Below are 12,481 nucleotides of genomic sequence, written 5' to 3'. Positions count from 1 at the left end.
TCAGGGGCTTAGACCAGGCAGGCAGGAAGGCAGCTGCTTGTCAACACTCAAAAAAACGTTATGCCCAACCCTTACGCCCTCTGAAAAGAGCCCACCAGCACAGCAGGCCCAGCCCTGGCCCCGCTGTTGTGATAGGGCTTATCAGTGTGGCAGCAAGCACCTCTGTAACCGTTATCAGGGACGCAACTTGCAAAAAGTGGCAGGAGACCAACCCACCGCTTGCTGATGTTGGGCAAGCTCCAGAACAGAACCAGCATAGGCCCTTGTTTCTGGGAGAGGGGAGGCCCTTTCCCCTGTTCCGTGAGATGCTTTTGGGGGGCTTGTTGCAATGGTCCCCTGTGACTCTGCTTTGGGCTGGTTCATGAGTCATGTCCAAACAGGCAGCTTAAGCCCAGCTGTGTCTGTTGCAGCTCAGGCCTCACCTTCCAATAAGGTTTCCCTGGCCACCCCAATATTTTGCCAGAACTGCCTTTAGAACCGCAGGCCCTTTGAGAAAAGAAAATGGCTTGAATCCAATGGTCTGTTGAGGAAGTGGAGCACACCGCAGGCAGCATGTTGTTTCTGGGAAAGCTATGGGGCTGCATTTGGTGAAGAGGGGTGTGAAACCTACAACAGTCCCCCTTCCTGTGTCTGTGGTTCCAGTACAATGGGACACAGGTGGCACTGTGGTCTAAACCACTGAGCCTCTTGGGCTTGCTGATCAGAAGGTCGGCTTTTTGAATCCCCGTGACAGGGTGAGCTCCCATTGCTCTGTCCCAGCTCCGGCCAACCTAGCAGTTTGAAAGCTTGCCAGTGCAGGTAGAAAAATAGGAACCACTGCGGCGGGAAGATAAACAGCGTTTCCCTGCACTCTGGTTTCCATCACAGTGTTCCGTTGCGCCAGAAGCAGTTTAGTCATGCTGGCTGCATGACCCAGGAAGCTGTCTGTGGACAAACGCCGGCTCCCTCGGCCTGAAAGCGAGATGAGCACCACAACCCTATAGTTGCCTTTGTCTGGACATAACCGTCCAGGGGTCCTTTACCTTTTTACCTTTACAATGTGGTGCACATGGTGGGATGCAAAACAGCTCAAGGCACTATAGGAAACACAGCAGAAATTACAGGGTACAGAATGTCCTTTCAGTTCATCATGCGCCCATTACAGAACAGGCGATCGGGACATGATGCTACATATTGCTGAGACTGTTTTCAGACTAAGCGGATATAAGGAGTAGAGAGGGGAACACGGCGATTTCCTGGTGTTGGAAGTCCAAATTCTTGCAGTGCTCAAGTGGTACAAATTTTGCTCCAAAGCCAACCAAGCTCTGGTTAGTGTAACCACCGTGCCTGCCATGTGAAAACATGGCTTCTTTTGCAGCTTGCATTGTATCCTGCTACCTTTGAAGGTGACCCAGAAACTACAACTAATCCAGAAAGTGGCAGCTAGACTGGTTACTGGGAGTGGCCGCCGAAACCATATAACACTGGTCCTGAAAGGGCTCCCAATATGTTTCCAAGCACAATTCAAAGTGTTGGTGCTGACCTTTAAAGCCCTAAACAGCCTTGTCCCAGTATACCTGAAGGAGCATCTCCACCCCCAACATTTAGCTTGGACACTGAGGTCCAGCTCCGAGGGCCTTCTGGCGGTTCCCTCACTGCAAGGCAAAGTTACAGGGAACCAGGCAGAGGGCCTTCTCGGTAGTGGCAGCTGCCCTGTGGAACACGTTCCCAACAGATGTCAAGGAAATAAACAACTATCTAACTTTTAAAAGACATCTGAAGGCAATACTGTTTAGGGAAGTTTTTAATGTTTGATGTTTTATTGTGTTTTTAATATGCTGTTGAGAGCTACCCAGAGTGGCTGGGGAAACCCAGCCAGATGGGCGGGCTACAAATAATGAATTATTATTATTATAGCTAGTTGGCAATTATTTTGGGTGGTGTGGCTTACTGATTCATGGTGAATGCTCCCTGGAACTGTTCCCTGCTGCCTTGAAAGAGGTGATGGAGCTGCCACTCCTAAAGGAATTGGTCCTGGACATCTTAGACTGGGATAACTACTGACCAGACACAAATACCCTTGGTTGAGAGAAGGTGGTGGAGAGACTAGTGGCCGGGCAGCTGCAAGCATGTGGCAAATTGATCCTGCAGATGGTGCTGCTCTACCCTGAAACACAGCGGCACTGAAACCATGAAGACAGACACTGGGACCAGTGCAGTGTAGGGATCAGATGGGATTACCATGAGGAATTATAGAATATACATCAAGCTATCGTGTCCACGATGAAGACATTGTGTTGACTGGGTTTGATATATTGACGATAATTTCTGATTAAATCCCATAAGATTCTACATTCATGCCCTTTTGACTCTGCTGCCCATCTCTCTCCCCTCACATGTCACGTACACAGCAGCTCAGCAGTTGCTTCGCCAGGCAGGCATCCTGGGCCATAAAGATTGTGGGCAAGCTTATTTGAAGTAGCTCTCTAATGTATATTAATCTTAGGATGTTAATCTTAGGGCCTGGAAACAGATCTCACATGAAGGTGATAATGATCCGCTGTCCTCCTGGCCATCCTTCTTATCATATGTATTGCTTGTTGCCAGATGCTCTTCTTTGAAGTTCTGTTCTTTGTTTACCCCAGAAATATTTGTGCTTAATTAGTTTTAGTAGTTTAACTTGTCCCCATGTGGGTTTGTGGAAATGCTCAGAAGAAATCTGATTGGTTCTTACGAACACTCTGTAAAAAGCTCTTTTGTGAATAAAAACTACCTGGGCCAGGGGGCTGCAGACATCGGACAAGCACAGAGAGACACGATTATACGCACCCTTCCCAGAGTCTTGCTGGTTCAAGCCTCTGTGTGTATTCTTATTAATCAGAGTTCAATCCTTCCTTTACTTTGCGAACGCAACAGTGCAGGGCAGCAATATGAGCGGTGTGCCCAAATCAAGCCCCATGTGATATATTTTACCCCAGGGGAGCACAGTTACAAGAGCAAACAAACCCAGGGGGAACACAAGAGGGATTTCTCACATTGTGGTGCACTGAATGCGTGCCATGCACTAGGTCACAACTCCCTAGGAAGAGCATGTGCTTTGTGTACACTTTTGACTATTCTGGGAAGCAAACATGAGACATGACAAACATACAGACCCCACCACTTGTGTGCAATTGACTTGCACGCAACTGTACATATGTGCCTTGCCAGGAAATCCCTTCCCAGAGTCCAAAGTCCAGGGGAAAAAATGCTCCAAGGGCTCCAAAAAGGTGTGCAGGAGCTATCACTGCAACAGCTGTTGGGAAGAAAACTGTACTTACCCTGCTTATGTGCATTTCGCTTATGAGCACTGATGCTCAGAATGTAAGCCCCGCATAAGTGGGGAATCACCTGTATGTGAAAGACCCAACACCACTTTCCCTATCTGTTGTAGTGTAACCAACATAAAATAGGTCAACGGAGGGATAGAGATCTCTCTCTTTTTATTTGGTCAAGGTAACACAGTGGGAAGAATCCAAGAGGCACTTTTGCTCACCCACTCCATAGATAACTGTCCACATCTTCCCCTCAGGTCACGCTCTGAAAACCATTTCCCTCACACTGTACAACTGGGTTTTTAAAAGACGAAAAAACAAACAAACGCAGAAGTGTAAGATTTAATCTCTTGGTGTTCTGTTTGCTGAGTCTTAGGGCCCTGCTTCCTTCCAGGGCTTTTCTCTGCAACTGGCAAAGCAAGAAAGGTACATTTCACGTTTGCGATCGGAGGTGCAGCCGGTCTCCGGTGTAAGCAGAGTCGATGGGGAAGCTGAAATGACTCTATAGTACAGCATTGGAACTTGCTGCTTGTCAAAAAAGGCAACCTCTCAGCCCAAAGCTGGGAAGAAACAAACAACAAACTGGAGTAAGAAAGTGGTTATCACCTGGGATGTGAATGTATGCGTTTGGGTCAGAGGTAGTTGATTACCTGAACACAAAAATGACTCAACTAAGGACCACCAGAGGCCTAAGATTGGGAGCCGAGAAAAGAATGGGCTTAAGTCTCAGGGGGTCGATTGCTCTTCGAAGCTGTGCACCCATCAACCTCCCCTTCGCACGGAAGCAGAGAAATCCTCATGTCCCCTTGTGGATCGAATCTCACCAGCCATTCTTGGTCCTTAGTGCCCGGCTGGGAGAGACGTGCTCTAATCAGCTTGGTGATGCCCTGGCTACCTGAACCAGCAATCTCCTCTGTGCTCGGATGCAGCCAGCACTGGGCTGGGAAGTAGCGCTCAATTGCCGAGAAATACTCCGCTTGTTCCCCAGCTTCTCCAGAAAGCCTCATGGAAACGACGAGCTTGCAGCCTGCAGCAGACTCCACGGGGAGCTTCTGGCTGAAATGGTTCGCCGTGTCCAGCAGCAAGGCCACAAGCTGAGCTGCCATCGCTGGGCTGGAGCAGCTGCCCAAATATTCCTCCAAGCCATCCAGAACGATTAGGGAGAGGGAGCAGGAAAAGGTTTCATGTAGGGAGGCCACAAGCTGAAGCAGCTCCCGGAACGATGGCGGGTACAGGAAGTGGATTCTCTAGGGAAGGAAAGGGAAGAGTGTTAATGGCCAATTTGTAGGAATGAATAAGCCACACTACCGGCCAGGGCAGTGGTTGCCTCACTTGCATATTACTTTGGTAATATGGCCATAAAAGGGGACCGCTGACCATTACGTCCAGTCGTGACCGACTCTGGGGTTGCAGCGCTCATCTCGCTTTACTGGCTGAGGGAGGCGGCGTTTGTCCACAGACAGCTTTCCGGGTCATGTGGCCAGCATGACTAAATCACTTCTGGCAAACCAAGAGCAGCACACAGAAACACCGTTTACCTTCCCACCGGAGTGGTACCTATTTATCTACTTGCACTTTAACGTGCTTTTGAACTGCTAGGTTGGCAGGAGCAGGGACCGAGCAATGGGAGCTCACCCCGTCGCTGGGATTCGAACCACCGACCTTCTGATCAGCAAGTCCTAGGGCTCTGTGATTTAACCCACAGCGCCACCCGCATCCCTAATATGGCCATAGCTGTCAACTTTTTCCTTTTTTTAAAGGGCAATTCCCTTATTTCAAATAGGATTCCGCACAAGAAAAGGGAAACGTTGACAGCTATGAATATGGCGCCCTGAGTAAGGACCAAATTTGGTGCTCCCCCCCAAATATTATTATTTTGCATTCTCTCGACTCCGTGCCCCGGGGGAGGGGGAACCACCTGCACCACCCTAAACCCCCATAGCACGGAGTCGAGGGAATGCAAAATAATATTGGGGGGGCACCAAATTTTGTCCTTGCTCAGGGCGCCATATTACCATATTTGTCCCCTGGTGCTGCAGTGGACTTCGGCCTTTCAAATTTCAATGGCACCTTGAATGAGGACAAAATGTGACACCCACCCCAAAAAATATTTCTGATTTTCACAATAATTCATTTTGATACAGCTGCTTTTTTTTTTTATTAATCTCAGTAGGGACCCACATAAATCCTGTATAGGTATTTTTGTTGTTGTTATTCACTCCTTCAGCTGATCGCCCGCCCACCGCGCCCGCCCCGCCCTAAATCCGGTCCCGCAATCTGGGCTCATGGGTGGGCTGCTGGTCCACCTACCCACTCGCCCGCCCACCCACCTGGATGGCTCCGGCTCCGGCTGCATCTGCGCCTCCAGCCGGCAGGCGCTCCAGAGGCCGCGGCGCCAAGAAGAGCGCGCGAGCCCGCGAGGAGGAGGAGGAGGAAGCAGCGCCCAGCAGCGCCGCGCGGAACGAGAGCGCCGAGCGCCCCGAGCCAGCGGGACCCAGCAGCAGCAGCGCCGGCCGCGGCAGGAGGAGGAGGAGGAGGCTAGCCGGGTCGGCGCCCGGAACCGGCTGCTGCTGCTGCTGCTGCTGCAGCGCCGACATGGCCGGAACCGGCGACCGGGTGGCGCCCGCGCGCCTTTGCCGAGGGGAAGCCGCGGAGAGTGGGCGCGGCGGCGGCGGCGACAGCCAATCGGCGGCGCAGCGGATGTGGATTGCTCCGCTTTGGTGGCTGGTCTGGTTTCGCAGCCGCGTGGGAACGTCCCCTCGATGCTAGAGGCAGCTGGGTTCGGGGGGTCGGAGGTGGGTTTTTTTTGTTTGTCTCGTGCAACTGATCCTTTCTGAACGGGGTGGGGGGAGAGGCAGGTCGCCAAATCGGGACATCGGCACCGCGCTCCTTTTACGCACGAGCCGCCTCTCTTTGGATTGGGGTCCAACATCATCTGGGGACCCAGGATTGAGAAAGGGTGGTCTAATCTAATCTCAGTAGATTTTCCGAAGTTGGTGACCATCATGGTATCTTTTTTATTTTATTTATCTTTTTGGCACAACGGCGATCTCACTGCTGCCCGCCCTTAAGGAGCTCCAACTTTGCTAATATGGCGCCCTGGGCGAGGCCAAAATTGGCGCCCTCCTTTAAAAGATGTATTTTCACAATAATTCATTTTGCTTTTCTTTACGTATAAATATAGGGTGTTTGTTTTTGTTTGTTTGTTTTTAGTAGCAGAATTAGTAATAGTATTTTGCGCCTGCTCGGCTTGGCACCCTGTGCAGGGAACCGCCCACACTGCCCTCAATCCGGCGCTGCCATTATTTTTGTTTATTCAGCTCCTAGCTGGTCTCACCAAGAATTCGGAGCAGGTAGTGGTTAGGCTGCTAATACCAGGTCACCGAACCGAGCCCCTATTTGGAGTAGCGTGCTGCGGCACCCGCAAGAGTTGCTCAGGGTCAAGGTCTGGTGAGCAGATGGTGCCTAGCTAGAGTTGGTCAGGTTCGCCCCCGGGACATGGGTGCAAAAATCGCGCCTCTCCACTGGTTCATGCCTGGGCGGCGGGGCAAGGCGCGCAGGCTTCGCGTGGGCAGTCGCAGCAGCCCTAGGGGACCCCCTTCCCAGTCAAGCCACAGCGCTATTTATTAGAAGTGCGACTTTTTTCGAGTTTCTGGACCATGGACTGTCCCAGACTTTCGCTGAGAGGTTTGGAGGCTAACTGATTGACGGCTTCCTAACGGCTCCCAAGGCAGGAGGAAAATAACTGGAGATTGCTTCGTTGTTCTGGCTTTCTATTTGTTTCTTTAAGGTGATATTCCACTTTCTCCATAAGAGATTAGTTGCTGTGAAAGTCTGCAGCAAAACCAACCCATTATTGTGGTGGGAATACAAGGCACAAGGGAGTGAAAGGCAAACCCGGATTTGAGGAATGTTGTCTGCTTTTCAGGTGCATTTATATATCTGCTTAAGTTATCATATTAAAGATGGTTGAAATGAGCTTGTAATGATTGTATGTATACTTGGTTGTTGTTGTTGTTTTTAAAAACCTTGCTTATCTAATGGATAAATAATAAAGTTATAAACTACCATGTTCAGTATTGTTGAAATGAGCTTGTCACAATCATATGCACCCTCAAATAAAAAAAGAAATCTAAGAACAAATTAAAATTTAAAATTGTAGAATGCTTATACATTGCATTGATCACAACCTTTCTTTTTTACTCTGAACATCCCAGGGGGGAGGGGGTGTTGAACCCACCCACGGCTATCCTTAATAGGAAGGAGCCTTGTCATATGGCAAGCAATGCAGGGGTGGGGGGTATCTCTTGCCCAACAGGGTCCTAGAAGAGAACACACTCTTTTCGCACCCATCCCTACGATGATTTGGGTGGAGGCGTAAGTCACAAAACAGGCCCATCATATTTATTTAACGCCAGGACTTAGTTTTGGGATGTATAAAGTAGATTTATCAGGATCATGTGAAGCTGCCTTAGATTGAGTCAGTTCACTTCTAATTTGATAGGCAGCTGTTCTTCAGGCAGAGAGAGCAGGTGCAGAATTCAGTGGCCAGATTGATTGGGGCAGGGTGGTCCAAACACCAGTTCTGGCATGACTGCACTGGTTACTAGTTAGTTTCTGGGCTCAGTTCAAATGCTGGTTTTGTCCGAAAGCCATATGTAACCCCAATACCTTCCACTGTAAGTGGATTCAGTGGCATGGATGTCCTGGTTCTGCAGGTAGTAAATAGCTCTCGGGGCTGGTAGCCATCGTTGGGCCTTACCTCATCCAGCCTTTCTCAACCTGGGGTCCCCAAATGGACTACAGCTCCCATCATCCCTAGTTAGCAGGACCAGTGGTCAAGGATCATGGAAGTTGTAGTCCAACATCATCTGGGGACCCAGGATTGAGAAAGGGTGGTCTAATCTAATCTCAGTAGATTTTCCGAAGTTGGTGACCATCATGGTATCTTTTTTATTTTATTTATTATATTCATCTCCCAAGGAGCTCAGGTTATTGAACATAGTTCTCCTTACCATTTATCCCCAGAAGAATCTTGCGAGGTAGACTAGGGTTAGTGGCTGGCCCAAGATCACCCAGTGAGCTTCCTGCCTCAGTGGGGATTTGAACTCTGGTCTCGCAAGTCTTAGTCTGTTGCACCACACTGGCTCTCAATAAATCAGCTTATGTGCTATATAGAAAAGTGCTTCTTTTTATCTGTCCCTGAATCTTTTACCATTCAGCTTCAGTGGATGGTGCCAGGTTCTAGTACAGTGGTAACTTGGGTTACAGACGCTTCAGGTTACAAACTCCGCTAACACAGAAATAGTACCTCCGGTTAAGAACTTTGCTTCCGGATGAGAACAGAAATCGCATGGCGGTAGCGGGAGGCCCCATTAGCTAAAGTGGTACTTCAGGTTAAGAACAGTTTCCAGTTAAGAACGGACTTCCAGAATGAATTAAGTTCTTAACCTGAGGTACCACTGTATTACAAGAGAGGGAGAAAAACACTCCATTTTCTCCATGCCACAAAAAATCTTCATGCATCTTAATCATGCCCAGTTACCTTTTTTTACGAACTAAGAAGCCACAAATGCTGTAACCAGGTTTTTCCCCCAGCTGGAACTCACGGGAACTCAGTTCTGGCACCTCTCAGGTGGGCATCATTGCCATTATAAGAGAACAAGGGAGGCATTCAAGGTGAGTTCTAGCACCTCTTTTTTCTTAGAAAAAAAGCACCGGCTGTAACTCTCTTCTCACTGGGGAGTTGCCCTCGAGTCTGCAATTCCTTGGGATTTCTCCTTGCCCCTCTCCAGGCACGCAGGCTGCCCTCCTGCACAGATACATAGTTCACCTGTCTTCATTCTGACTTTGTGTTTCAGAGGTCATTTTGAGACATGAGGGGCAGGCAGCAAGGGGCTTAATTAAAACATTTAGCAGTTACTAAATGCTGGTGCTTTCAGCAGACCGGTGCCACCATCTGCTGCATGCTTGGCAGTGCTGAGGCATGGAGATGCATGCAAACCCTCACCATCTGTCGAGTGCATGAGAATGGGGAGGGAGGGCTGAGGTTCCTCCCGCGCACGGCAAGGTAGGAGCTGGATTCTTCTTGGTGCTTGACTTAAAGGCAGGTGTGATGGCCTGGGAATCTGATTCAGAAGCTGGATCTGAGGAGTCCCAGCCTGCACAGGAATCCCTACCTCCAGGGCCGGCTGAGCCGGAGCAGGGGCTTGAACCTGAAGGGCCTTCACCTGTGCTGGATCCTCAGGAGCAGACACCAGCTGAATCCGTTCTGGCTCCGGAGGTGATCGAGGACCCGTTGCCTGCAGGTTCGCCTCTCCCAGCCCTGTCAGGGGAAGGTGAGTCTCCCCCTGGGTCCAGTAACCCTCCAGTCTCTCCTGAGCTGCAGAGGCTCAGTGCAGAGAGGTGGAGGGAACTGGGTTCTCTCAGAAGGAGTGCTCACCTTAAGGCCAGGAGAGGCGGGTCACCTGTGGGCCAGTCAGCCCAGATAAAGGCCAGTCAGCCCAGTCCCAGGTTGCGGGAGCAACAACGTTGGAAACCTGTTTCTGCCAGCACCCAGACCTGTTTCTCCGGAGTTCCCGACCACACCTGGCTTCTTGCTTTGGACCCCACTTCCCCCTTAGTGGGCAGTCTCCAGACCCTCGGCCCAGGACCGGACTTTGACCATGCCTCACGGTAACCTCCCCCGGGACCAGAACAGCAGGTGGGGGAAGAGTCAGGTCTTCTTGTGTTAGATACTGTCCTGCTAGATCCTAGGCACAGAGGAGCCATCTGAGATGTCAGCAGCAGCTACCGCCATATGATGGTAGCTCCGCTATGAGCGAAAGTTTGGGGGCTTTTTAGTTGAAGAAGGAGAAGAGTTTGGACTTGATATCCCGCCTTTCACTCCCCTTAAGGAGTCTCAAAGCAGCTAACAATCTCCTTTTCCCTTCCGTGGTGTGAGTGAGGCTGAGAGACTTCAGAGAAGTGTGACTAGCCCAAGGTCACCCAGCAGCTGCATGTGGAGGAGCGGGGAAGTGAACCCGGTTCACCAGATTACGAGTCCACCATGCTGGCTCTTGAGAAAGAGAAGCAAGTAAGGGAGGCAGAAGACAAAATAAGCAGCCCTTTGATCCAAATTCTCAACTTACCAAGACCCAAGAGTTCAGTTGGGTCCAACTTTCTTGCAGGTGCTGAGGTTCTCCTCTGCACACGAGTATTTTACTAAATTGTTTTAAGTGTGCACTACATTATTTTAGGGACGCAGGTCGTGCTGTGGGTTAAACCACAGAGCCTAGGACTTGCCAATCAGAAGGTTGGCGGTTCGAATCCCCACGACGGGGTGAGCTCCCATTGCTCGGTCCCTGCTCCTGCCAACCTAGCAGTTTGAAAGCACGTCAAAGTGCAAGTGGATAAATAGGTAGCGCTCTGGCGGGAAGGTAAACACCGTTTCCGTGTGCTGCTCTGGTTCACCAGAAGCGGCTTAGTCATGCTAGCCACATGACCTGGAAGCTGTACGCCGGCTCCCTTGGCCAATAAAGCAAGATGAGTGCCGCAACCCCAGAGTCGGTCCCAACTGGACCTAATGGACAGGGGTCCCTTTACATTATTTTAAGTGTGCAATGTGCTACAATGTAAACCTAAAGGTGCAATACGGATGTCTACAAACACACATATCATATAAGTCTGCTTGGTCAGGGAGTGAGGATTGATGGACAGGGACAGATCTAGGTTTGCCCTGTGAAATCACCCTTGGAACAAAAGGTCTGGCCAAGTCACAAAAGCTTCTGAATCAACATCTCACAGCAATGGGGTCGGCAGGCATATTGTCAACTCACAGAAACTGTGGTTGCCCAGATAACATTTCCAGGTATTAAAAAGGTATGGGGGGGGGGACCCAGGAAGTGGGCCTCATGTGCTATATGTGTGATTACCAGAGAAATGTCCTGGGTGTTGTGTCTATGACAGCAGCACTGCTGTCTTTACCAGGGCTGCCATACATTTGGGTTTTCCTGGATATATCAGGGAATCAGACTGCAAAAAAATAAAAATAAAATAAAATAAAAATCTAGGTGGGTTTTTGCTTAATCAGCAAAATGTCCAGGAAAACTTGGACGTATGGCAAGTAGGGAGATTTTTAAAAACATCTCTGGGGAGATGTTCCCAAATAAAGCTCAACAACTCCCCACCCCCAAAAGGCTCAACAGTTTTGTGCAGATTTTCACTATTGGGAATATGGCAACCCTACCTTTACCGACTTTGCAACGGGTGCAAACAGCAGCCGTTTGAAACAGCTGCAAAACTGTGGAAGCTTCTTCCAGAAGAGGCATGGAAACCTATCTCTTTGTTGAATTTTTGAAAAGCATTCTACGACTTACCTTTTAAAAAAGAAAGCTTCGATTGAAGTGCTATTTCCATGGCTACACAAGTGATTCATATTCTGTTTGATACGTGTGTGTGTGTGTGTGTGTGTGTGTGTGTGTGTATGTCTGTCTGTCTGTCTGTCTGTCTGTCTTTCTCTCTGTGTCAGAGTGTGTGTGTGTGTGTTTGTTCTGATGTAAACTGCTTTGAAAGTTTGGGGAAAGCAGTATGCAGGTATTCAAATAAAGGGATAAAATGAAGGAATTGGAGGCAAGTGAGAGGCGAAGAGGCATTAAGTGGAAAATAGTTTGTATAAGACATCCTTCGTGTCGCTAGATGCACTTTCAGACTCTACAGAATCAGCCCAGGGAGCTGTTTAAAGCACAAAAACATTTTAAATTGCTCATATCTTCAGAACACTGCGCAGTCTTATCCAACTGATGGCACCTCATTGCAGGAGGCTGATGGACTCCTAAAAAGGACAAAACATTTTAAAGACTGTTTTGTATTCTATAGCTTTCCTATTTACTTTATATTTACCCAAACAATATTTTATGTTATTGTACAGTGCATTTGGCTTTGCTATGCCTTTGGTGGAAATGGCTGGATGATAATTTTAAAAATAATAATAATAATAATAATTTTGCAACACAGCACTCAAAAGTATTTCAGTGATTGTCCTGAAAGAGATAATAATTCCAAGGAGGCGGCAATTGTTTCCTCCCCTAAAGATTTCTCACTTTTCCCATTTCAGTCCGGGGGGGGGGGGCGGAGAAGAGTGAATAATATTGCCACTTTCCCACACTGAATTTCCAGTTCCCTCTCTCCCGCCGCCAGCCCTTCAAATC

The 12,481-nt window shown here is 49.1% G+C and overlaps 1 protein-coding gene across 1 annotated transcript; it reads right to left on the bottom strand.

The window, feature by feature from the left end:
• Nucleotides 1-3,444: 3,444 nt before the first annotated feature.
• Nucleotides 3,445-6,213, bottom strand: SWSAP1 (SWIM-type zinc finger 7 associated protein 1). Its single transcript, XM_079959783.1, has 2 exons — nt 5,624-6,213; nt 3,445-4,540 (listed from the first exon to the last, which is right to left on the bottom strand). The coding sequence occupies exons 1-2, from the start codon at nt 5,888-5,890 to the stop codon at nt 4,013-4,015; spliced, it is 795 nt and encodes a 264-aa protein (XP_079815909.1). The 5' UTR covers nt 5,891-6,213; the 3' UTR covers nt 3,445-4,012.
• Nucleotides 6,214-12,481: the final 6,268 nt, after the last annotated feature.

The sequence above is a fragment of the Podarcis cretensis genome (assembly GCF_951804945.1).
Source record: "Podarcis cretensis genome assembly, chromosome: 17".
NCBI classification, from domain to species: Eukaryota; Metazoa; Chordata; class Lepidosauria; order Squamata; family Lacertidae; genus Podarcis; species Podarcis cretensis.
This window is presented reverse-complemented; position numbering and strand designations above follow the sequence as displayed.

Excerpts from the sequence above, each read along its gene's own strand:
- SWSAP1 (XM_079959783.1), bottom strand. The coding sequence starts at position 5,890 with ATGTCGGCGCTGCAGCAGCAGCAGCAGCAGCAGCCGGTTCCGGGCGCC. Across the intron at positions 4,541-5,623 it reads CCGGAGCCGGAGCCATCCAG|AGAATCCACTTCCTGTACCC; the intron begins GTGGGTGGGCGG and ends TTCCTTCCCTAG.